Source organism: Zea mays, chromosome 10 (assembly GCF_902167145.1).
Source record: "Zea mays cultivar B73 chromosome 10, Zm-B73-REFERENCE-NAM-5.0, whole genome shotgun sequence".
Taxonomy (NCBI): Eukaryota; Viridiplantae; Streptophyta; class Magnoliopsida; order Poales; family Poaceae; genus Zea; species Zea mays.
Window position 1 is genome coordinate 99,219,339 of NC_050105.1, and position 26,337 is coordinate 99,245,675.

Sequence of the window (26,337 nt, forward strand, 5' to 3'; positions counted from 1 at the left end):
TATATTACATCATGAGATATATAGTTGGCAATTGTTTTTTACATAACAAAACAGCGTACAAAAGTTCTACAGGTGTTTTTATACATAGCCTAATCATCCTCCTTCAGGACTCTCTCAGCAGCTTCGTTTAGAAGTCTATCCACAGCTTCGACAATTGCTGCATTTGCTATTCTGATTTCATCAAGAGTGCTTGTTCTCAAATGCTATGAGTTAAGAACAAGGCAACACAGAAAATGTTAAACGATAAAGTCCTTCGTCCTTTGAAGCATTATTTCCCTTAGGATATAACGATCTCCGGACGAAGGTCATGAAGGACGAACCTTCATCATCACAGTATACAAAAGACGAAGCATATAAAACATAAAAAATAACATGAATATTTATATAATATTATTCATTTAACTTTGTTATATTATCATAGAGAAATAGAAACAATATTGTATTATAAGTGTACCTTCGGCTTGGAAGGAGATGAAAGTACAAGTGTGACGCAAAAAGCGAATGCCAAGTCAGCGTGAACAGTACGGGGGTACTGTTCACCTATTTATAGGCACGGGATACAACCCATACAAAATTACATACATGCCCTTTACATTTGGTGATAATTCCATAGCAATCTATCGAGGTCTAAATGGCCTTTTCATCTTTAAGTCGGTTCCCTTTTCTGCGAACATGCCGAAGCTTTCCTGCTTCACAGCTTCGGCACTGCCAACCTTCGTATCTTTTGAGGTTCTCCCTCTTTGATATAAGTCCGAAGGTACCTGTTCACACATTACACTCTAGAAACACTGTTAAATCATGTTTTTGAGGACCTTCGGAAGCCGAAGGCCCCCAACAGTAGCCCCTCGCAATATTAATTTGTTTGAAATAATAAATTCAGATTGCGATATGAACGAAGGCTTTATGCCGAAGGTCCGAAAAAACACCTTCCCTTTGCTAGAATAGCAACATTCAATGACAAGTGGGGTCTTTCAACTTTCAACGCATCAAGCGTATAAATACGGCCATACCGCAAACTTATTTTGCACGCTTTCTGGCCAACCACTCCTGCTCACTCATTTTTTAGCTCTTGTGCACTGTGATCTGCTAAGTTTTTAGCTTTGAAGCTTCGGCTTTTAAAAACAGTTTTTTAGTGTTTCCGAAGATGTCTGAAGCTGCTAAGAAGGCTGCTGCTGAGATGAAGCTGAGTCTTGATGAAGAGAAGAACTTAGGGTTTCTTATAGCAATGTCGAAGACCAACACAGAAAAGATCACCAGGGAAATTCTGGAAGGGCTGTCTGAAGATACTGGTGACAGTGAAAGTTATGATGTGGACAGCGGTGGCGAAGACTCCGAAGATCGCCCCTGGCGACCAAGCCATTCAGTTTATGGTAAATCAACTATCAAAGAGAATCATCTTGTTAATATGAGAGGAAGGTATTTCCGGGATCTGTCCATTGTGAGGGCGGACGAAGGGGAAAAAACTTGTCCACACCCTGAAGAAAATGAAGTTGTGGTGTATCGAAGCTTTTTGAAAGCTGGATTGCGATTCCCCTTGAGCAGCTTCGTCGTGGAGGTGTTGAAAATCTTCGAAGTCTATCTTCATCAACTTACTCCCGAGGCAATTATAAGGCTAAATATCTTCGTGTGGGCCGCGAGAAGCCAAGGTCTGAAGCCTGACGCAAGAAGCTTCTGTAATGTTCATGAATTATTATATGAAACAAAGCCTTGGGGCAAAGAACAGTACCATAACAACTTTGGCTGCTACAGCTTCGTCTCTCGGTCCGGGGCAAGCTGTCCCGTACCAACCTTTCGGAAGAGATGGCCCGGGGATTGGATGACAGAATGGTTTTATGTGAAGAATGACTTATCAGCACGAGAAGACATCAAAGGTATAATTATGCGTCCTATTTGGCAAAGCTTCGGCCTTCGGAGGCCGAAGGTTGAAATGAACGAAGCCGCCGAAGAGTGCCAAAGAGCCTTCGGCGTTGTCTGCTCTTTTATAGGAACAAGGGACTTGGTACAAGAGCATATTGCCTTCAGGGTGTGGCCGCTTGCGGAGAAATGGGAAATGCCACAAGAAACCATTAAAGAGGCCGACGAAGGTGGACTTGTCAGGTTTAAGTACACTTTTAAATTTGGAGATAAATTTATTGAGCCAGATGATGAGTGGTTGAAAAGCATTGACAATTTAAGTGATGAGCTGCTTGGGACGTACTCGAAGGCCGAAGATACTGCAATGTCAGCAGCCTTCGGAGGCCGAAAAAAGAAAAGGCTGAATCGGGTATTTGATGCCATCGGGTTTGTCTACCCTGATTATTGCTACCCCATTCGAAGGCAGAAGAGAAAAAATACAACCTCTGCAAAAGAAGAAACTGCAGCTGCTCCTAGCGAGCCAGAACCGAAAAGGAAGAAGATAAAGGTTCTTTCTTATCGACCGCGTTATATTGAACCAGCTTCGGTGCCTGAGTTTACCGGAGAGACTTCTTCGGCCACCGAAGCTGAAAAACCAGCCGAGCCAACTTTGCTGCCAGAAGTCACAGAAACAGCCGAAATACCAACGAAGACAAAATTGGAGCAATCAAAAATTTTGTTACCAGAAACGAAAGAGAAGGCCGAAGCGCCATTCACAGAAAAAATGGAAGAGGTAAAGGAAGCAAGCGAGGACTCCAAAACATCAGAAGTTTTGAGTCCTGTGGCAAACATTGAAACAGTAAGAAATCAAAAAGTGCCAGCAGTGACTCCGAAAAGAAGGAGAATGGCTAATGTGCTAGATGTGCTGGAAACGATCAAATCTTCAAGCACCCCTCCGAAGAAGGCTGCCGTCACTCCTGAAACAACAGTCGAAGCTTCGGGTTCTAAAGCTCCAGAGCAAGATACTGAAGCCGAAGCTGGGCCCTCAGAGCCCTCAAAGGCAAAAACCTTGGAAAGTGAGGCAGAAAAAATAACAAAGCCAACTTTTGCTGAAGGAACTGGTGTTGTTACCCCCGAAGCATCCAAAATTCGTGATTATATTTTTCGTCATGCTTCGGGGAAAAAATTAACAGAAAAAGAAGAACAAGAGGCCCAACACTATGCCCAAAAGTTGAAATATCCAAAGGGGGCGTTGATATTTAATGGCAGTGGAGAAGAAGATTTCTTGTATTGCCTCCCCGACAGCAAGGAAATTTCTGTCTGTCGGGAGATGAGCAGAAGCTTCGGATTTCCAACTTTAGAAGACGGACTTTCGGTGCTGTCAAAGAACGATCTGGCTGACAGCCTAGCTTACAACAGTTTAAAGGTGCGACAAATGGAATTCTTATATTTTTGTTGAATTCAAAATTTTTCGTTTGTTTAAAACTATTGACACAGACATATTCCTGTCTGCAGGGCCTGATACTCAGCAATGCCCTCAGAGCACAGAAAGATGCCGAGGACGAAGGATGTACTATAGCCCTGAGCAACCTTCGTTCCGAAGTAATTGAACTGAGGAACGAAGGTCTCGAAAAAGACAAAATATTATACTCATTGATAGATAAAATAAAGGAGGACGAAGCTGCTTTCAAAAGTCAAGCTGAAGCTCAGAAACGCGAAATTGAAGACCTTCGGAAACAACTGGCCAGAGCCAAAGAAGAACGTATACTTGAAGAAACAAAGCGTGAACTCAGCGATCAATGGGCAGATCATCTAGAAGTGACTGTTGAAGAGCTTCGTTCGTCCAAAAAGAAATGCTACAATAAATCTGTAGATTGTGTTAAAAAATTAAAGGCTAGCTTCGCCAAGGTCGGCGCATTCTCAAGTGAAGAAAATTTTTTGAGGGGCAATCCCGAAAGTGTCATTGAATGGATTGACCACGAAGCTGAAGCCTTCGAAGAAATTTTAAATAGCCGAGGAGATATATGTGCCTTCTCTGGCGCCAGAGGGATTGCCACCATTTTAGAGAAGAAGGGCTGTGAGCATGTGAAAATTTTAGCACAGTCCGAAGCTGCTTTGTCCTTTGAAGATACAAAAGATCCTTCGGCCGAAGCTAGCATAATTGGTGGAAAGTTTTTTACTGATATCTGGGATAACGGTGGCCGAGAAATGGCAAGAGAAATTATTCAGAGAAGTGAAAAGGGCATCCATGATGCTAGAGAAGTGGCTAAGGCTGCTGAAAAGAGCACAGAGCCCGAAGGTCAATTAGGTACTAAATAATAGTTTTTACCGTGTTGTAATCTTTAGGCTTTTAAGATCTGTTTGCGATTTGTAATAGTAATGTAGTCGTGTCCTGCTTCAGATCCTACTAAAGCGCCTTCGGGCCCTCAGCCGAAGGGGGACGACGAAATTAAAAAGATGGCCGAAGATATTATGGACGAAGTCGTCAATCGGCTTCTGAATGAAGCTGCAGAAGTCGTTTTGAGAGAGGATTAAACATTTTTGTAAAAAACCTCGGAAATGTAATATAATGTAACACTTTGTAACTCCGAATGTAATATATCTATTTTTGCTACTCAATTCTTTACGATGCATGAAACTTTACACACGTACCGTTTTTGAGTCTGGCGAAAAAACACCTTCCCTTCTTTTCATGCTTCGTGAAGAATATCCAAGCTTCGTAAAAGAAAAATTCTCCGAAGCTATACTTCGAAGATGAAGATTGTGTCTCCTTGTGACCACGATTTTCACTCTTTCAGATCATACTTCCGAAGATCAATATTGTGTCCCCTTCTTATGACCCCGATTTTCACTCTTTCAAATCATACTTCCGAAGATCAATATTGTGTCCCCTTCTTGTGCCATATGCAACATGATGTATGATGCTTATGCTATGCAAAATGATGTGATGATGTTATGCTACGTAGATGACATTTGTTCCGAAAGATACACACATATCCCCACACAATATTTTTGTATCAGCACTGATTCTTCGCTGTAAGCTCTGCATTCCCTTAGGAACGTCTTTGGAGCTTCTTCGCCTTTTACTTAGGCGGTATAAGCTCTGCATTCCCTTAGGAACGTCTTTGGAGCTTCTTCGCCTTTTACTTAGGCGGTATAAGCTCTGCATTCCCTTAGGAACGTCTTTGGAGCTTCTTCGCCTTTTACTTAGGCGGTATAAGCTCTGCATTCCCTTAGGAACGTCTTTGGAGCTTCTTCGCCTTTTACTTAGGCGGTATCAGCGTTGACTTTTCGCTGTATGCTCTGCATTCCTTTTGGAACGACTTTGGAGCAGAAAACTTACACTGCGCTCCCTTCGGAACGACTTTTTGTGACTTCGTCAGGCTTACTCTGCGTTCCTTAGAACGACTTTTTGTTGCTTCGAAGGATTTTCGGTAGTCCGAAGGTCCTTTTTATTATCACAAACCTGTGAAGAAAACATATTTTTCTTGTAGGAATCAACGAAACTAATTACATGAAAACCTGAACAATGTCCTTTATTGTAGAAAATAAAACTGAATGAAAAAGATTGCTATTAAGGTAGGATATTTGTCAATAGATGTGCTTTGATTCTGGCACGGTGCTGTTGACCGTGCGAGCTTCGGACTGTTCTCTGAAGTCCCTTTGGTGTGGAGCATATTGGCTCCCTTCTGGCTGCTGACCTTGTTGCAACGGAGGTGGAGGCGGAGGCTGTTGCCAGGAAGCTGAAGGCTGACTTGCCGAAGCAGCAGAGACTGCAGGATGGTTGCCCACATATTCTGGGATGTAGGGCGAATGATACGAAGCTGTATGCATGACCTGCTTCGGCTGGGCTTGTTGTGCTGCTGCTTCAGCTATTTCCTTTTGCTTCTGTATAGTAACATGGCACATCCTGGTAGTATGGCCTTTGTTCTCACCGCAGAATAAGCAAAAGATTCTTCTTGGTTGATCGCCAAATCTTCCTCCGAAGCCCCTGGCGCCTCTGCCTCTTGGAGCTGGTGGCCGGAAGGAGCTTTGCTGTTGTCCAGAAGCCTGCGAGGAGCATTGTGGCCTTTGCTGTTGGCTTCCTCTGTCATCATTTTGCGTAGAATTGTGAATTGATCTCACATGCCTCGGGTAAAACCTCCCTCCGAAGCCCCTGGTCATTTCAGAAAATCTGAAAGCCTCCTCCCTTCTTTGGCGAAAGTCATTGTCGGCCCGAATGTATTCATCCATTTTCTGGAGAAGCTTCTCCAAAGTTTGAGGAGGCTTTCTGGCGAAGTACTGAGCTGACGGACCTGGCCGAAGCCCCTTGATCATGGCCTCAATGACAATTTCATTGGGCACCGTTGGTGCCTGTGCCCTCAAACGCAAGAACCTTCGGACATATGCCTGAAGGTATTCTTCGTGGTCCTGAGTGCACTGGAACAGAGCCTGAGCAGTGACCGGCTTCGTCTGAAATCCTTGAAAGCTGGTTAACAACAAATCCTTCAGCTTCTGCCATGAAGTGATCGTTCCTGGTCGAAGGGAGGAATACCAGGTTTGAGCAACACTTCTGACAGCCATAACGAAAGATTTGGCCATGACTGAAGCATTGCCACCGTACGAAGACACTGTTGCTTCGTAGCTCATCAAGAACTGCTTCGGGTCTGAATGGCCATCAAATACGGGGAGCTGAGGCGGCTTGTAGGACGGAGGCCAAGGTGTAGCCTGTAACTCAGCGGACAGGGGAGAAGCATCATCAAAAACAAAATTCCCACGATGGAAATTGTCATACCAGTCGTCTTCGTTGTGAAAGCCCTCCTGATGAAGGTCTTGATGCTGAGGCCTTCGGTGTTGCTCATCCTGAGCAAGATGACGAACTTCTTCAGAGGCTTCATCTATCTGCCTCTGCAGTTCAGCTAGCCTGGCCATCTTCTCCTTCCTGCATTGAACCTGCTGCTGAAGGATTTCCAGATTCTGAATCTCCTGATCTAGATCATCCTCCGGATGTGTTGGACTGGTAGCCTTCCTCTTCTGGCTTCGTGCCTCTCTGAGAGAAAGGACGTCTTGATTGGGGTCCAGCGGCTGCAGCGTGCCAGCCCCTGGTGCTGAAGCCTTCTTCGGCGGCATGACGAAGCTGATGCTTGCCGAAGGTGTCGAAAAGCTCAGGAAATGGAAGTGAGTTCACCGGAGGTGGGCGCCAATGTTGGGGACTTGTTCTCAAATGCTATGAGTTAAGAACAAGGCAACACAGAAAATGTTAAACGATAAAGTCCTTCGTCCTTTGAAGCATTATTTCCCTTAGGATATAACGATCTCCGGACGAAGGTCATGAAGGACGAACCTTCATCATCACAGTATACAAAAGACGAAGCATATAAAACATAAAAAATAACATGAATATTTATATAATATTATTCATTTAACTTTGTTATATTATCATAGAGAAATAGAAACAATATTGTATTATAAGTGTACCTTCGGCTTGGAAGGAGATGAAAGTACAAGTGTGACGCAAAAAGCGAATGCCAAGTCAGCGTGAACAGTACGGGGGTACTGTTCACCTATTTATAGGCACGGGATACAACCCATACAAAATTACATACATGCCCTTTACATTTGGTGATAATTCCATAGCAATCTATCGAGGTCTAAATGGCCTTTTCATCTTTAAGTCGGTTCCCTTTTCTGCGAACATGCCGAAGCTTTCCTGCTTCACAGCTTCGGCACTGCCAACCTTCGTATCTTTTGAGGTTCTCCCTCTTTGATATAAGTCCGAAGGTACCTGTTCACACATTACACTCTAGAAACACTGTTAAATCATGTTTTTGAGGACCTTCGGAAGCCGAAGGCCCCCAACAGCTGGATCAGCGTCAGGATCATATGGCTCCGGAGGAGGAGATAGCTCAGCTACACCAAGTTACTAACTTCGGTCAGATACGAAGCCAACATATTTACGAAGCTAAAATGACAAACGTACATATATGTCTTTCACGTTTAGCGGCCTCTTCAGCTTCTCTTGCCAGTTCTAAGACAATATGAGACTCTTCTTCATTTCTCCTGACGCCTTCATCTACTATCTCTTGGCCGCCATTCATCCACACTTCGGAATAAAATTATGTCAGTTGCTGAAACTGAGAAGTCTGGCTGAATTACAGCCTTGGCATGTTCACAGCTAGCTCCGCATGTTCATAGCCAGCTCCGCATCTAGTAGTGATACAACCCCTGAGCCCCTACACATGCACAAAAATCTCCCCTGCCAGTTAGGACTTCATCAAATGCTTCGACTTCGCCCTCAATCCACTTGATTACACACTCGGGATCACCACGAATGAAATTTTGCTCAGCCGAGAATGCACCAACACTAACAAAAGCATTTTTCAACTTGTTTGACCATTGTATAGCAACGTTATAACACACCTCCTTCGCCTGACGAAGCTCCTCAACATTCTTCTGAACCGTCAACCGTTCAGTGTCGGATATCTCAAGTTTTGATTGTTCAACGTGGAAGTTTTCAGTAACTTCATCAAGCTTCTTCTCTAGTCCTGTTACTTCAGATCTATGTAATCCCACTTGAATGGATAAAGCATATTCTAGATCAGCTATGTGTTTTTCATCTGCTTCTTTTTCTTTCTCAAATTTTAGAATCTTTTCGTCCACTTCGGAAAGTTTGGCCAATTTAGCTTCGCTTGTTTTTAATGTTTCGGCCAAAGAAAGCAGGATTTTATCTTTTTCAAGTGCCTCATTCCGAAGAGTTATAATTTCCGAGCGTAAATTCCTGAAGGCTATCTTTGTGGTCTCGTCTTCGCAATCCTTTTGGGCTTTTAAAGCTTTGCTTAAAATTAGAAACTAATAATAAGAGATATGTCTATTAAAACAAGCAAAAAATATACTTGAAATGATACATTGAGAGGAATAGTAAACACAAACCTTCAGACTATTGTATGCTAAGTTGTATGCTAGATGATCCTTCGACATTAAGGATAGCCCAAGCTCAAGCTTCGGATAACCCATCTTGTCCATCATCTCTTGGTAGACATCGATCTCCTTGCTGTCAGGAAAACAATATAGAAAGTCATTTTATTCATCTCCTTCGTACGCCAAGGATCCTCGAGGATATTTCAGTTCCTTGGTGTAATGTCGGGCCTCAGCAATTTGCCTCTATGTCAGCTGCTTTCCCAAAGCATGACGGATAATAAAATCAAGATCTTCGGCCGACACCGCTTCGGGTATCAGCAGTGTTAATTTCTCTGGCAAAATTTCCTTTACTTCCTCTATTGGCCTAGTTTTCGAAGGTTCGGCCTCAACACAGGCAGGAGAAGCGCTTGCAGCGATAGCTTCTCCTAATTCTTCAATCTGTCTTCAGAAACCTACGTAGGAGCAGGAGTAGCCACCTTCGAAGGTTTCAGAACAGCGTCTAGAACGCTGGCCATTCTCCTCCCTTTCCTAGGAGTCGCCACTAGAATATTTGTTGTCCTTGGCAACTCTGGCAGTACTGGAGAAATTTGCAGCTTTGGCTGTTGGTCACTTTTCAAAACTTTCTGTAACTTCTCCAGTTGAGCGGTGGTAGCTCTAGACATCGCAGAGGATATTACCTCCAAAGCTGGGAGGGTAGCTTCGGTAGGTTCAGCACCCTCTACCTTTGGACCTTCTACAACAGACAGTGCAACAGCTCTTTCCAAAACAAAAGACTTTGGCCGATGAGTTACAAACTTCATTCTTTTGGGTTTTGGTGTAATAGAAGGGGCAGTTGATGCAATCCTTCTGTTCGCCCCTTGCTTCCGAGTCGGAAAGCAGTAATCGGGGTACACAAAACCAATAACGTCAAAAACTCTATTCAACCTTTTCTTTCCATGGGCACCGAAGGTAGTATTCATGGCTTCGTCTTCAGCCTTCGTATATGCCCCCAACAAATCATCAACGGTCGCCTCAGTAGCATTGAGCCATTCGTCATCTGGCTCCTCAAACTGACTTCTGTAGTGGTATGTATATTTCAAATAAACTAGGCCACCCTCGCTTGAGCTATCAATGGTCTCCTTTGGTATTTCCCATTCGTTAATAAGGGGCCATACTTGTAGGATTATGGGGAGGCTACACTAGCGAAAAACAAAATTTTCGACCCCATAAAACCAAGAACTACTGCGGTTATAGGTCATGGAATTACCACTAGACGCGCAGGGCAGCGGAAGACGTCTCGATGTAGACGAACGCGTCGAGCAGTGCCGTGCAGTCGCCGGTGTCCTTCACGTCCTCGTGTGGTTCGCCCTAGTGCTCCAAATGCAGCACCTCCGAGGTATCCACACGTACAGGGAGGAAGCGCCGTGTACCGAACTGCTAGATTCGCGACGGCGGCTTCGCGAGGGCGAGAGGCGAGCGACTGCTCATTTGCTGGTGGCGAATTAGGGTTAGCCTAACCGTGCCCCTGGCCCTCATTATATAGGCGTTATGGTGGGCTTCTGACTCCGAGGCCCATCAGTAACCCTAAAGCCCAGTCTAAGTTCGGATCTAATCTGAGTTAGGCTTCCTTCCCCTTAAGTGTGTGACCCTATAGGTTCACTTACAAATAGACATGGCCCGAGTACTCTTACTTGGCCCAATAATTGACAGCGACCTCTAGCAAAACATGTCAACTCCTATGTGCACGTAAAGATCATATCTGATGAATCATTGCAACATTACGTATATGTTGTTCCCTTTGTCCTACGATATTTGGTCTGGCTCTAAGCTGACCACTCTTTCTCGATACTGTGAATTAGAATCCTTTCAATGGTTAACTCTTAACCCTAGCACGACTATGCATTTCTTGATCCAATCACTCGAGGGGCCCAGAGATATCTCTCTCAAGAAGAGAGGGACAGATTGTGATATCCTGGCCCCTGAGATGGTGATATCTTGGCCCAAGGCTTAATAGAATTAATAGATTATCCATACCAACAAGGTGCATCTTCTTTTTCAGAAGCCTGTCTCGAAAGAACCTCCAAGTTAAGCGTGCTTGGCTTGGAGCAATTTAGGATGGGTGATCGACCGGGAAGTTTTCTCGGGTGCACACGAGTGAGGACAAAGTGTGCACAAAAGACTCGTGTTGGTCTGTGGGGACAATATATGATTCTAGAGAACTGCCAGGAGTAAGTACCGCCGGTCCAGGGATTGAACGGGGTGTTACAAGTGGTATCAGAGCCAACCCTCGAGGTTTCACGGGCGTGTGTGGGCTAGGGGGTTTGGGTATATGGCGCATGGCGCATGTGGGCCCGGAGTGGTCACATGGCATGGTAGGGGGTTCGGGTATATGGCGCATGGCGCATGTGGGCCCAGAGTGGTCACATGCACTACACCAAAAACATACACTTCCTACGGTTTTTTAACTTCCTACAACTTTTATAACAAACCGTAGGAAATAAATAACTTCCGAGAGGCAACTGGTAGCTCTAGGAAATAAACATAACTTTCTACGGTATTTTATAAAAGCTGTAGGAAGTTAGCTTTTACATGCTGACCATGTGTGCGGTCAAGCGAGCCGCTAACTTCCTACGGCCGCCTCTAGAAACAAATCTATTTAAAAAGTACTAATGTTTATATATGGTAGGAAATTGTTAATTTTTCCTTATTCTAAAAAATGTAGAAAAACATCCATCACCATTATCTCTTGATGAGTTAAAGTTGACAATTACTTGCGTCACTTATGCTTTGGCTCCTGCGACGCTGCGGCTATGGGCCGCTATTGCGCTCAAAAGAGTAAAAAACCGACAGCGACAGGGCAAGGAGCCAGGGCCGCTCCGCTCCGCTCCGCTCGTGCTCTGCTCCTGCTCTCTCTCTCTCTCGGCGTCGATTGGGCGACCGCCGCCGCCTCCCCCAGGTCTTCGCTGGGCCCGTCGCCGGCGCCGAGCACCCACCAGGTACGTCCATCCATTCTCATCCCCACTCCCTAGGTGCTGTACGAAACCGAGCACCCAAACCCTAACTTAATCTATTTGGCTATTTGTATTCGGATCTGATTCCAATCAAAGCGCTAAGAATGGTCGCTGGCTTATGTGAAATTCTCTGTGGCTACGAACTCCCCCTGTGTCCAGCCTAGCATGCCCCTGAGGCGTACACCTGCCGCCATCTCCTTCCCCTGTCGTCGTATAGATGAGCAACTGAATTAGCAAACCTAGGTAACGTGTGATATTGCCTAAGCTGCATCTCCACACAAAGTTACTAATTGTTTTGCCTTTGTAATGGCATGATTCAGTTTAAGATATTGTGATTGTAGTACTTTTGGGCAGGGGATAAAACAATTTTTGTTATGGCTGATCTGTTAGCCCTAAGGAATTTGTTACTGCTTTTTAGGAATTATATATACTAGTTATAGATGAGCAAATGAATTAGCACACCTGGATAATGTATGCTTCTATTGCCTAAGCTGCATCTCCATACAAAGTTAGTAATTAGCAGACCCCTATTTAATATGTTTGGTTCGAATCTTACACTGGTCTTGCATTGTCTTATGCATGGCACATGGCAGTATGATCAGTGACTCAGTTTTACTTTGAAATTAAGCTACTTGCAGGTACATGGTAGTTGCTTTTTGCTGGGTGAGTGATATGCGTGGCACATGGCTTTATGTATTGTTTCTTTTCAATCAGTGAGTGATATTTCTTGAATTCTCTTAAAACTTCATTAGGATCTTTGAGGTTTGATGCAACAGCTGAAGTTTAGTTTTCTATTTATACCACTGGAACTTCGTCCCGTTCAGTTCCTGATAAGCTAAGTGCTTGTCCCTGAAATAGAATTTGTAATCAACAAACCAGTCACATGTTTGTTGCATTCTTCAGGATGAAACTGAGCCCGCTATGTATTCTTTTTCACTGTTTATAATTGTTGTTTCCTAATATACTACTGTGAATGCTTGTTCTTTGTTTATTTTCGTATATTGTTAATTCCTAATATACATAATTTCCCCAAATAACATGATAATAAATATCGGAAAAGTGGAGAACTGAACGACAATGTTTAGCGCAATGGTGAACAGTGCTTTATAGTTGGCATTAATCTTAGTTCCTACATGTTGTTAATATGTAGTCTATATACTTTGATTATTTTTTATTGATTACAAAATATTGGGAGGACCATAATAATTTTGAAAAAAATGCTTGGATTGTTTCTGAGGATTTGGGCTTGGAAAGGCGTAAGAAATCTGAAAGTTTCTTGTGTTGGGAGAGGACTAATGGGTTACATTAGGGATAAGGTTAATCAGGGTGAGCAAATGAATTGTGCACCTTTTGTTGTTGTAACTTGTCAGTCCATTTGATTTTTAATAAGTGGTCATGATTGTTGTTGTAGGGCAAGTTTTACTTGATAATGTGGACATCAAGACGTTGCAATTAAAGCGACTTAGAGACCAGATCGGATTGGTGAATCAGGAACCTACTCTTTTTGCAACTACAATTCTTGAGAATATTCTTTTTGGCAAACCTGAGGCGACAAAGGCAGAGGTTGGGTCTACGACTACTTCCGCAGGTTCATTGCTCTTCTTCCTAGTGGCCACAACACTCATGCGGGTTCTACTTCTCTTTATATTCTAATTTCTAATGCCATTTGCACTTCATTTCTGTTTTGATTTCAGAATCCTTCATTTCTTGTTTTGTAGTTTTCTCCTAAACACATTTGCTCTGATGTTGTTTGTCACCATAACTGGTATGCTACTCACATCCATCTCAATCAATCCAACCATATAAATCTGCATTATACTCCCCATAAACAGACTTGTGGACGTTTTCCATTAGGCCTTCCAATGTCTTCATAATCCCCTAAATAGACTTGTGAACAATGGACAAGCATGTCTAAATTTTCATGTCTGAACCTATGTGCTGCTTGTTCTGTTCATACTACTAGGCCTATGAGTATTAATTTTTATTTGATTGGATTAGATCAAGACTCTCACTCCCCTGTTCAGATTAATACTAAATTTTATTTGATTTGATTAGATCGGATTGGTTGGGTGTGCATTTGTTGCAGCTCGAGCTGTGTGTGTAATTGATGCAGCTGGTTCGCTTAATTTACTAATGACCTCGCTCGTTACACTTGATGCTCTGCAGTAGATTAAAGGAGCCCTAGCTTTCGGAGGACAACCCAGATGCCTTCAAAGTTCAAAATGACGGTGATGAAGGTGGACAAGAAACAAAATTTTGGATGGTTCAAAATTTTGCTATAGGTCCTAGCAACGCTTATGTGTTGCTATAGGGGGGTTATTTTGTAGTGAACTCCCAGGCCATATGCTAGCTTACTTTGAGGAGTGCCCACTATTTGTGCATGCTACAGGCGCTATCATTACATTTCCATGACCTGTAAAGTGGTGACATCTTTAAATACAGAATGGCCACATTAGCGAACCAGAGGTTTCACACGAGTATTCCCTTGTGATGAGAAAGTCCCATGTCAATAATGTGACTTCTTTTGTTGATTATCTTGCTACTTTTTAAAACATGTGCACTGTTTTGCTTATTATCAAAATCCTGCTGAGAATGCTACGTCGAATACTGTAGGCGCTGAACCGCGCTGGTGGCAAGGCTGGAAACAAGGGTGCTGAAGCTGCTCTTACTTCCGTAAGTTACCCTTCCAGTCGGAAATCCTGATTTCAAACAAACATAGATGCATTAGCATGTGAGAAGCCCAAGTTCCCCTGCAGATTGAGATGGCCTCTCTGTTCCGGCATCACTTAGGCTGACACTTTGCATATTCTGGTTTCTATACACGAGGCAAGACATCATTTCTTCCTATCAAGAGTTTCGGCTAATAGAGCTTTTCTGCCGTGGCTAGTATAATTTATTTTCAATTCTGTTGGTTCGGTGCTGATTTGTTGCTTTCTTTCTATGAGATTTGAAAAGCTCACAAGACATGTTTCTAAACCTGGCACAATGAATAATTGTCACCATGAGGTCATGAATAAGGTTGCACATTTCATGAATTGTGATATCACCCTTGACTCCGTGATAACTGAGAAATTAACATACTAACACAGCCGCTGCTCCAGCACAACTGTCACGGCGTGTGCTAGGGCAGTGGGGCTGTCGCCAAGGACATGCAGCTTGTGAAGCAGTGCTGGAGCCGTCCCCATCGCCGAGCAGCTCGTGAGGGTAATTCAAGCACGCTAATGCAGTCTGGTCCTACAATAGCGATCCTTGGTCTTCACCTACATCTTCACCTACCGAACATCAGGTATACAAATTCATCATCATTTACTTGTTATTAGTTATATTATGATGTAACTCAGCAATATCATTTGTACATGTACTTCCTACGGGCTACAGTCAGCCGTAGGAAGTTAGTCGTAGGAAGTTATTTAGCTAACGGCGGTGACGGCGTGAAGCTACTAACTTTCGAGAACCTACTAACTTCCGAGAGGCTTCTTTGGCTGTAGGAAGTTAGCTAACTTCCGACAAAAAATTTCCGAGAGCCAAACTTCCGACGGGATGGCTTAACTTCCGAGAGTTTAATTAACTTCCTAGAGTTTAGGGCTAACTTCCTAGGGTTTAGGCTCTAGGAAGTTCACTATTTTGGTGTAGTTATGGCATGGCATATGACGACAGTAGACACACAAACATGGCTAAGAGGGGAGGTTCCTGGATTGGGGTTGACCGACGAGGACGTCGGTCTTCTAAGGGCGGTGGATTGTGATATCCTGACCCCTGGGATGGTGATATCCTGGCCCAAGGCTTAATAGAATTAATAGAGTATCCATACCAACAAGGTGCATCTTCTTTTTTGGAAGCCTGTCTCGAAAGAACCTCCAAGTTAAGCGTGCTTGGCTTGGAGCAATTTAGGACGGGTGACCGACTGGGAAGTTTTCTCGGGTGCGCACGAGTGAGGACAAAGTGTGCACAAAATACTCGTGTTGGTTTGTGGGGACAATATATTATTCTAGACAGCTGCCAGGAGTAAGTACCGCCGGTCCAGGGATTGGACGGGGTGTTACACAAATTCCATCTTGACTGACCATGCCTCACATCATGCTTCCTGACAAACCCAAAATTGCCTTTATAACTACCCAATTACATAGTAGCGTTTGATAGTCCCTAAGTAGGTCAATCCACATCTTGAGAACATGCGACAATCTCAGGTCTAAGGACACAGTATACATGTTGCAAAAAGAGAACTATATTACAATATCTCACATTGGGTCGGTCCAGCCTCATGTCATACATGCGCCCACATTATTAGTTCGACATCTCCATGTCCATGACTTGTGAAATGTAGTCATCAACTAATATATGTGCTAGTCATCGACTCTGACCAGGGACATCATTTAGAATAACCATACAAGTAAAGAATCTCACAAACAATTCACATAATTGCTAATCAATACAAGGTGCCTTTCATGGATATTCAATTAAGCAATATATATCATGGATACAAAGAAATATGCTCATCTCTATGATTATCTCTAGGACATATTTCTAACAGTCTCCCACTTGCACTAGAGTTAATCTAGAAGATATCTAATACCCATAGATCTCATGTGTGCCTCATGCTTAGGTTTTGGAAGAGGTTTTATCAAAGGATCAGCAACATTCAAATCCGTATGTATCTTGCATATCTTTATCTCACCCCGTCTAACGAATTCCCGTATGAGGTGAAATTTCCGCAGTACGTGTTTGCTTTTCTGGTGGTTCCTTGGCTCCTTTGCTTGCGCAATTGCCCCATTGTTGTCACAGTAGAGGTTCAATGGACTAGAGGCATTAGGAAACACACCAAGATCGATGAGCAACTTCCTTATCCAAACACCTTCCTTCGTAGATTCAGAAGCTGCAATGTACTCGGCTTCTGTTGTAGAATCAGTCACAGTCTCCTGTTTGGAACTCTTCCAACTAACAGCACCACCATTTATTGTGAACACAAAACTTGATTGCGATTTTAACTTGTCTGGGTCAGTTTGGAAGCTAGCATCGGTGTAACCAGTTACAACGAGCTCCTCCTTACCCCCATATACTAGGAACATATCTTTAGTCCTTCTAAAGTACTTAAGAATGTCTTTTACCTCTGTCCAGTGACCTTCACCTGGATCAGCCTGGTACCTACTCGTAGCACTTATAGCATATGAAACATCTGGGCTTGTACTTATCATGGCATACATGATTGATCCAATTTCTGAGGCGTATGGTACCTTACTCATGCGCTCCCGCTCATTTGCCATCGTAGGACATTGCTTCTGGCTAGGTGTATACCATGTGACACAGGTAAGAACCCTTTCTTGGACTATTCCATGTTGAACCGTTTCAACACCTTGTCAATGTACGTATCTTGACTTAATCCTATAAGCCTCTTTGACCTATCTCTATAGATTCTTATGCCCAAAATATATGCTGCTTCCCCTAAGTTCTTCATAGAAAACTATTTTTCAGTGAAGCCTTAACGAACTCCAAAATAGGAATGTCATTCCCAACCAATAATATGCCATCCACATACAAGATCAAAAATACAACAGCGCTCCCACTTTCCTTCTTGTAAACACAAGCTTCTTCTTCATTCTGATGAAAAACAAACCCTTTGACCACTTCATCAAAACAAATGTTCCAACTCGGAGATGCTTGCTTCAACCCATAAATGGATTTCTGAAGTTTGCATATCTTTCCAGCATTGATCGGATCGACAAAACCCTCGGGCTGTATCATATATATGTCCTCATCAAGTTTCCATTAAAGAAAGTTGTTTTGACATCCATCTGCCAAATTGTAACACCCCAGGTGTTACGATAACTAAAAATTTGGCATGTCATCATATACACTCGCATTAACTTGTTTGATACACTTAGAATGCATTCACTAGGATCCAAAATAATCTAAGTATGATGTTGTGATTAGTGAAGAGTGAAGGACCTAGTTTTAAAAATCTCAGTTTAGAGCTCCAAAAGTGAAAATTGTGATTTGGCAATAATTTTCCAAAAGGTCAAATTACCAAATTTATAGAGTTCTCCAACCCAAACAACTTTCAGGTATAGAGATTTCCATGATTTATAGGAAGAAGTGGAGAAAACTCAAAAATTAACTTTTTGGACCTAAGGTTGGATGGCTGGAAACAATATCAAGTAGCTATCTTTGAATCTTCATAACATTTGATATATAGGAAATTTGAAGATGGTCACAGTAGCAAAGCTGTAGAGCTACACTAGATGTGTAATTTTGTTTAAGCTACTTAACCCTAAATTCATATGGAACTAGGTGGAAAACTGGTCCAAAGTGGGAATGTCAGAATCTGAATTTCAAACTGCAATATCTGAAACTGAAGATTTTATATGCTGAAGCAGCTTTGGAAGCCTGTTGGTGGCTGATCCATACAGCTATGGGTTACAGTTTATGCACCAAAGTGAAAGACCACATGTTGGGGTATAAGTTTGGTTAAGGTTCATACCCCTGAAACTATTTGGAACTAGTAGAAACAGTGGTCCAAAAATGTAGTGTTTAATTCTGGATTTTCAGACTTAGTGAAAAACCAAAGTCTGAATTTATGTGTTTAATGCCAACTTTGGGCTTTGATGGTTTGGAATCCATAGGGTTCTAGCTAAGGGTCATTGTACCAAACTTGTGGAGCAACATGTGGAGCACCAATTTGATTGAGCAACTTGGCCTCAGAAGCATTTGGAACTTGGAGAAAAGGGTGAGGTTGTGTCGTTTCAAAGAGAGCAAGAGAAGTTCAGAGACCTTGTTTGAAATCTAGTACAAACAAACAACTTTTAAACCAATGGAAATTTGGACATGAGCTCTATACACCAAAGTTGGGTTTGAGCTTAAGGTTAACCTTGTTTTTAGTAGGATGCAATAAATTGATCAAACCCTTGAAGCAGATCAAGTCCATTTTCAACTCTAAACTAGCCAAAAAGTGGATTTTAAGATCTAGCTATGTTTTACTAAAAGTCCATATATCAAAGTTGTGGAGCTTGAAAAAGTGAACAATTTTCATATTTGGAGCTCTCCAAGTGATGTGGGAGAATTTGAAGTAATCTGCAAAAGTTCAGATTTGGGTCAGTTGGAATAAGCCCAAAACAGTTTTGTTTATATCTTTTTGGATCCCTGTAACTTTTAATCCATGAGTATTTTGGAAACAGTTGCTATAACAAACCTGTAGAGTAACTAAAGGATAACAATGTTTATGAAATGTGGAAACCCTAAAACCATATGAAACTAGGAGAAAAAGGTGTTCAAAGTGGGGCTGTCAGACTTCTAGATCTTCAGATTTTGAATAGTAGCCTAAGTCTGAAATTAGTGTTGTTAGTGCAGTTTTGGAGCTCTATTGTAGCTAATTTAAGAAGTTTTGGACTATGATTTATGTAGAGTAGTTGAAGAACATATTATATTGAACAAAGTCCTTTAAGTGAGTTGGGCTTGATCACAAACAAAAAGGAAAGTAAAATTTGCCCAAAAATGGATTGTCAGTGTGCACTAACTGAATTTTTGTTCAAATAGCTGGAACTGAAAGTTCAGTATGATGCTCAGTTTGGACATCCTTGGTGATCAATCCATGTTCTTTTAGGCCGTAGTTTCTGTAGAGAACTTGGAGACCAAAGTAAGGTGAGCAAGTTTTCTAAGGAGAGGTAGGCTTAGTGCTGTACAAATCTGAGAATAAACTGCACCTAAACATCCTCTGTCAGTTGGGTATGGTCTGAACTCTGGTTCAGTTAGCTGCAAACTGAGTTTTTGTGAATTTGTGCTCGACTTTGGAGGTCTGTAGTACCAAATCCATGGGGTTTTGGACTGGGGTTTCTGCAGCAAAGATGTATAAGGATGTTGGGAGAGCAATTTATGTTATGGTCGGTTCCCTGTTACCGTTTGGAATCGTGAGGGGTAATGGAGTTAAAAGTGGTGGGTTCAGACTTGTCCAAGGCTGAAAATAGTTTCAGTCGCAATGGTTAATTTAGGAAACAGAACTGGATCTCCACCACTATGTGCTCTGGTTCTCTCAATTTATTTTTTTGTATGTGGACAAGTTTTGGCGCTGTGGGTAAGGATAGACTTTAAGCCTCAAATATCTAAGCCTAGAAGGACCTAAAACCTATCCACTATAGATGGCTGTGCTGTCTGCTTGCTCTCTAACAATTCACCCTTGATCTCATCCGCTTGGAACCTGCGTGGGGCTGAGTTTGGAAAACCACGTGTCCATTCCATGCAGTGATGGAGTCCCCAAATTTCTTGATCGCGAGGTTCTGGCCGAGCAATAACACTTGCTTCCTTATCCCTTTGCTTAGGTGTTGGTCCAGTGCAACCTGCTGTCTTCGAGCTCTAGCAGATCGCCTTGCCTTGCGTAGCCGCGACCACGCCGGCGCTGCAGCACTACAGCTTTACCTCACCGGGTTTAGGGTCCTCCGACCAAGCCGCGCCGACCTCCACTCCAGCTTAGACCGGCGGCGGATGCATGCCTTTCTGTCCTCGCGTTCGGATCTCAGTGTCCCACGCTGTCGTGCCGTCTCAGTCATCCCTAGCTCTTCCTCGTCCGTACCGTGTGTCACAGCAAACTCTTCTTCGGTCCTGGCGCTCGTCTCCTCGCCATCGTTTTACGGATTCGGCGTCGTCGAGTTTCACCTCGCTGTTACAACGTCCTGGTCTTTTGGAGCTTCGGCAAATTGTTGTCCTGCTGCATTGTCGTGTGGTGCTCCCTACTCCCTAGTCCCTACCTAGTGGTGAGTTGGCGTTGATCCTGATCTTCATTTTGCTGTTTCCAATCAATTTAGCACATTTACCATAGTTGTGTATGTCGATATGGTGCTCGACGTGTTGTGATTGTCCTGGGATTAAGAGGGTTTGTTGTTGGCCGTCGCAGGCAAGTTTTGCCTGGTGCAGCCTACCGTGTGGGCCGAGCCGGGTCCAAATCGGATTAAGAAGATTTTTTTTCATTTATCTAATAAAGATATACCTTGTGAATTTTTCCTAGAGCTACATGAAGAAGTAACAGTTGTGAGGTAAATTCTGTTAGGCTCACAAAAATGGGTTCTCTAGGTTAAAATAGTTTTAGGGATTCTCAGGCAAGTCCTTAATTTTGGATAATTAAAACTTGGTTTTTATAGGATTATATGAGTTTTAGTTATAAAAATAGAGCACTAAAAATTGTGTAAGCTTATCTTGAGCATGTGAACCCTTGGGTAAAGTTTGGAACTGTTTGGACAAGATTTGCTTAGCAAATTAATTATTCCTCAGTAAAGGAAAAGAGTTTTACCCTAGGGTATTTAGGACACCTAGTGTCTTAGTAAGGAATGAAGTTGTTTAGCAAGTTTTGGATGGTTAGATGAGTTCTAAGGATAAGTAGCTCCCTGGTAGCTATTACTTATGATGATAGTGTTGGGGCGAAGGCAAAGACGCTACCCTTCGCTCGAGGCCTTCGCTGCAGCCGCTGGTCCGACAGAGACAAAGCGGGCAGGGACACCCTTCGCAGGACTCGGCACTTTGACGAAGGCCTGCGGCGACGTCCTCCCACGGCGCGTCCTCGTTCAGTCCCAAGGCCCACGTGTGATCTGGCCCATTGTAACGGGCCCCGCGTGGCCGCCTCTGTATTACGGGCCTAACTTGTAAAGGAATACTTGTAATTACAGTTTGTAACCCTGCTTTATGGGAATATTCTGGGGATAAAATAGGTGTCTGAGGGCACATGCGTCCTTAACACAAGACGCTGGGCACTCAGATACCTATAAATACCCCCGCACAGTGCCCGTGAGAGGCGAGATCAACAGAGCTATTGCCCCCGAGCACGTAACCCTGTTGTCACCACCTTTCACCCTTGTTGGCCTCCTTGCTGCTGAGAGCAAGTTCCAACATTTGGCGCCCACCGTTCGTGCTACGACAAGACCACCCGCGATGGCACCCAAGAGAGCTAACCCCAAGGCTGACGAGGCTGCGAAGGCAGCACTGCTGGCCGCAAGAAAGGGCAAGGCCCTCGCCCTCACCCAATCCACCCACCAAGAGCCCACCGAAGACAACATTCCCCGCACCTGCGAAGACGACACCTTCCGCACCTGCGGGCCCGAAGGACAATCGCAGCCGCCCCCAGGCTTCGCCCCAGTGGAGGGCGCGGATCTCACCGAGGACGGCGAGGTCCTCGGCGTCTCAACAGAAGAACAGTTACAGCTGCGCGCCCTGCGCCTCAAGAACCGCAATCTCCAGAGGCAGAAGGAGATACTGGAAGCCAAGCGCCAACGTGTGTCCGCACTAGCCAAGGTGCGGCAGATGATACGCGACGAGGAGCAGAAGGCCCAAGACCTCGAGCGCGAGATCGCGCTGATGCAGCGCGAAGGCCACCTCGGTCTACAGCAAGAGCCACCCCTCCAGCAGCGCGCGCAACCGGAGGACACGCGCGAAGGCCACCTCGGCCTGCAGCATGGCCCACCCCTGCAACACCGGCCGCAGCCGGAGAACCCGCGTTTCCCCCAACATGATTACGCCTTCCAGCACGGCGCACCATTCCAAGGGGTCAACTACCTCGATGAGCGAAGTCCCCTGGCGCCACATCTGCAAGTGACGCCGTGGCCAGCTAACTTCCGAGCAGGGGCATATCCCAAGTACAACGGCAGCACCGATCCGGCGCAATACATAATGAGTTATCAAGTCGCCGTTGCATCTGCCGGAGGGGACGACGCCACAATGGCGAAGTCTTTCATCATCGCCCTAGAGGGCCCAGCACTCACCTGGTTCACCAGATTGCCTCCGCTGTCCATTGATTCGTGGAGAAGTCTCAGGGACAAGTTCCTTCTCAACTTCCAAGGGTACCGCCCAGACACCGACGCTTTGGCCGAGCTCTCGCTTTGCAAACAGCTGGAAAAGGAGACTCTGCGGGAGTATTACCGCAAATTCCTAACGCTCAAGTCACAGCTGCCCTCAGTCGATGATCAGATCGCTATCCACTACGCCATCAGTGGCCTGCGGGCCGGCGTCCTCTACAGCCACTGTATAAGAGATCCACCCAAGAACCTTCAGGAGCTATATCAGCTCTTTGAAAAATATGCCAAATCCGAAGAGCTCCACCAGCGCAAAGTTGAGTCACAGCGGAAGCCCAAGGATGCCCCGCAGTCCAGCCGCACATGGACGAGGACTCCGCAACCAGACTCCGGTCGAGATGGCCGCAGTCAGCAGCAAGTGCACAACATCGCAAACCAGCAGCCTGCTGCTGACCCCCCTCGTCGCCAGGAATATCCCCCCCAAGGCCGCGGGAACGGAACCCGTGGCAGGGGCCGAGGGCGCGCGCAGCCGCCGCGCCGGTTCTACTGCCTTTTCCACGGCGAAGACTGCGCCCACCAAACGAAAGACTGCCCCGAAACGAAGGCCACCAGAGACAGAATGGCGCGGGCGCAGCCGGCCGACAATCCCAGAATTGTCGCGCATAATTACCAGCCACCCCCTCCACCATATACCCACGCCCCCGCTCCGCATCCACCGCACCACGCTTACCAACACCATCAGGAAGTACAAATCGTACCTCCTCCACCCCCACCACCACACCAGCAACACCAAAACATCCCCCACGCCCCAAAACAGGAAGACTTCGCCGATCAACCATATCACGGAGTCATTCACATGATAACAGGGGGGTCCAGCACTGACTTCGACACCAAGCGGCAGAAGCGGGACCACTACCGCAGCATCAACCATGTCGCGGTCACCGGCCCAGTCGTGCAGACGAAGTGGTCCCATATACCGCTAACCTTCGATGCACGAGACGTCGACCTGCGCAGCGCCCCCCACATCGACGCTATGGTCATCAATTGCAGCGTGGCAGGCTGGGACTTGCACAAAGTCCTAGTCGACAACGGCAGTCAGGCGGACATTATCTTCCTCCACGCCTTCGACCGCATGGGTATAAGCCACAGCCTGCTCAAGCCTTCGGACAATCCGTTGTACGGCTTCGGCGGCAAAGGCACCTTCCCCGTTGGCAAAATAGAGCTTCCCCTCTCCTTCGGTGTAGCACCCAATGCCCGAAGTGAGCAAGTAACCTTCGACATCGTCGACATGGTATATCCGTACAACGCCATCATGGGCCGGGGCTCAATCAATAAGTTCGAAGCCGCCATCCACGGACTGTACCTATGTATGAAGATACCAGGTCCGCTAGGCGCTATCACGATCTACGGCAACCAGCAGACGGTGCGCAACATAGAGCGGGACTTCGTGCCTGGCCAGAGGAACGTACACTGTCTCACGGCCCAGCGCGAGGTCCCCGCGCCCGCCAGCCCAGCCGACAAGCAGAACGAGAAGGCACAGTTGCAGAGCCAAGATGGAACCAGGACTGTTCCCCTTGATCAGGCCACGCCCAAGCAGACAGTCACTATCAGCGAAGACCTTACGTCACATGAAGAAGAAAGGCTTCTCTGCTGCCTGGCCAAAAATAAAGATGTCTTCGCCTGGTCCGCCCTAGACCTGGTCGGAGTCAGCCGATCCATAATTGAGCACAGCTTGGGAATTGACCCTTCGGTGCGACCAAAAAAGCAAAGGCTCCACAAAATGTCCGACGAAAAGACAGAGGCCGCCAAGGCGGAAGTGCACCGCCTCCTAGAAGCTAAATTCATCGAGCCAGTGGCTTACCCCACGTGGCTCTCCAATGTCGTAATGGTGCAGAAAAAAAGCGGGAAATGGCGAATGTGCATAGACTTCACCAGTCTCAATAAGGCCTGCCCGAAGGACAACTTCCCGTTGCCGCGGATCGACAAGATAGTCGATAGCGCGGCCGGGTGCGAGGTCATGTCACTCCTCGACTGCTTCTCCGGCTATCACCAGATATACATGAAGGAGGAAGACAAGGCTAGCACCAGCTTTATAACACCCTTCGGCACTTATTGCTTCATCAGGATGCCGGAGGGACTCAAGAATGCGGGGTCCACCTTCTCCAGACTCACCAAAACAGTACTCGAGGGACAGGTCGGCAGAAATATATTTACATATGTGGACGACATCGTCGTCGCCAGCAAGAATAAGGAGGACCACCTCGCCGACCTCGCCGAGACATTCGCGAACATGCGAGATGCACGACTCCGCCTGAACCCGGAAAAGTGCGTCTTCGGTGTTCGCCAGGGCAAGATATTGGGTTACCTGGTGTCACACCGCGGCATCGAGGCCAACCCAACCAAGATCCAGGCCATCGTCGACATGTCGCCTCCGCAGTCCGTCAGGGACGTCCAGCGTCTGACAGGCAGACTGGCCGCTCTCAACAGATTCATCTCCAGGTCCGCCGAGCGAAGTCTCCCCTTCCTCAAAACACTCCGCGGCGCGAAAGACTTCGCCTGGGGACCGGAGCAAGCAGCGGCCTTCGCCTCACTCAAACAGTACCTGTCGGAGCTGGCCATCCTCACCAGCCCCGACTCCTCGCTCCCCCTATTGCTCTATGTCGCGGCTTCGCCGCACGCGGTCAGCGCGGCACTAGTGCAGGAGCAGTCAGTCGAAGGCGCAGTCAGACAGTGCCCTGTTTACTATGTCTCCGAAGTCCTGACACCGTCCAAATGCAACATGACAGAGCTGGAGAAGATCGCCTACGCAGTTGTCATGTCCTCGCGCAAACTGCGCCATTACTTTGAAGCATTCAAGGTCCGAGTCACCTCTGACAGAGGGCTCGGCGAACTATTCAGAAACCCGGAGGCATCGGTGAGGATTGCCAAGTGGGCAGCCGAACTCTCCGGCTACCACATCAGCTTCGAGCCCAGGACAGCCATCAAGTCGCAAGTCCTGGCAGACTTCGTCGTCGACTGGACTGGGCCAGCAACACAGTCGGACTCGTCCACAGAGAAGATCTGGACCATCCATTGCGACGGCGCATGGTGCCACGCAGGGGCAGGCGTCGCTGCAGTCGTCACCTCACCTGCCGGAGTCAAACACAGATATGCAGCACGCCTCAACTTCGCCCTGGAATCCGACAAATGTACAAACAATATAGCGGAGTATGAAGCGGTTATCCTCGGCCTCCGCAAGCTAAGGGCCCTCGGAGTCACCACATGTATCATCAAGACAGACTCCAAGATAGTTGCCGGACAGGTCGAGAAAGACTATGCAGCAAAAGACCCCGCCCTCATGCAATACCTCGCGGCTATCCGAAGTCTTGAGAGACAATTCAAGGGATTCACACTGCAGCTTGTGGATAGGGCCAAGAACGAGGAGGCCGATGCCTTAGCCAAGGCCGCCGCCAGGGGCGAGCCCCTGCCCTCCGACGTGTTTTTCCACACCATCGGCACTCCAGCTGTCCGGAGCCCCGAAGGGCTCCAGATAACTAATGATAGCGAAGGCCACCGTATAGTCAACCTAATCATGACAGAAGACTGGAGGGCACCAATAACCCTGTTCCTACAGGGGTACTATCATCCAGCCGACGTCAGTGAGGCAAAGCGCCTCAGACATCGAAGCCGGGACTTCGCTCTGATCGAGGGCCAACTGTACAAGAAAGGGGTCAGTCAGCCAATGCTCAAGTGCGTCACCGAAACCGAAGGCATGCAGATCCTACGCGAAGTCCACAGTGGCACGTGCGGCTCGCACGCAGGGCCAAGGGCCCTGGCTGCCAAGGTGATCCGACAAGGGTTTTACTGGCCCGCAA

At 45.9% G+C, this 26,337-nt stretch overlaps 1 protein-coding gene across 50 annotated transcripts in view; it reads left to right on the forward strand.

Moving 5' to 3' along the window:
- Positions 1 to 11,460: 11,460 nt before the first annotated feature.
- Positions 11,461 to 26,337, forward strand: part of LOC103641465 (uncharacterized) — a 70,000-nt gene continuing 55,123 nt past the window's right edge. For 3 of the 50 annotated variants that reach the window (XR_004853210.1, XR_004853208.1, XR_004853213.1), the window contains exons 1-7: positions 11,511 to 13,046; positions 13,132 to 13,308; positions 13,439 to 13,485; positions 13,887 to 13,957; positions 14,334 to 14,393; positions 14,477 to 14,738; positions 14,822 to 15,006. Coding sequence is in view for 1 of the 50 variants with exons in the window: in XM_035963423.1 (XP_035819316.1) it covers positions 12,363 to 12,433; positions 12,958 to 13,046; positions 13,132 to 13,349; positions 13,439 to 13,485; positions 13,887 to 13,905 (444 nt within the window). In the remaining 49 variants the exon portion in view is untranslated. Of the gene's footprint in view, positions 13,047 to 13,131; positions 13,350 to 13,414; positions 13,486 to 13,886; positions 14,255 to 14,333; positions 14,394 to 14,476; positions 15,007 to 16,323; positions 16,368 to 16,986; positions 17,025 to 18,005; positions 18,840 to 26,337 lie in introns of those variants that run through there. The other 47 variants (XR_004853205.1, XR_004853207.1, XR_004853221.1 and 44 more) reach the window with 47 other exon arrangements.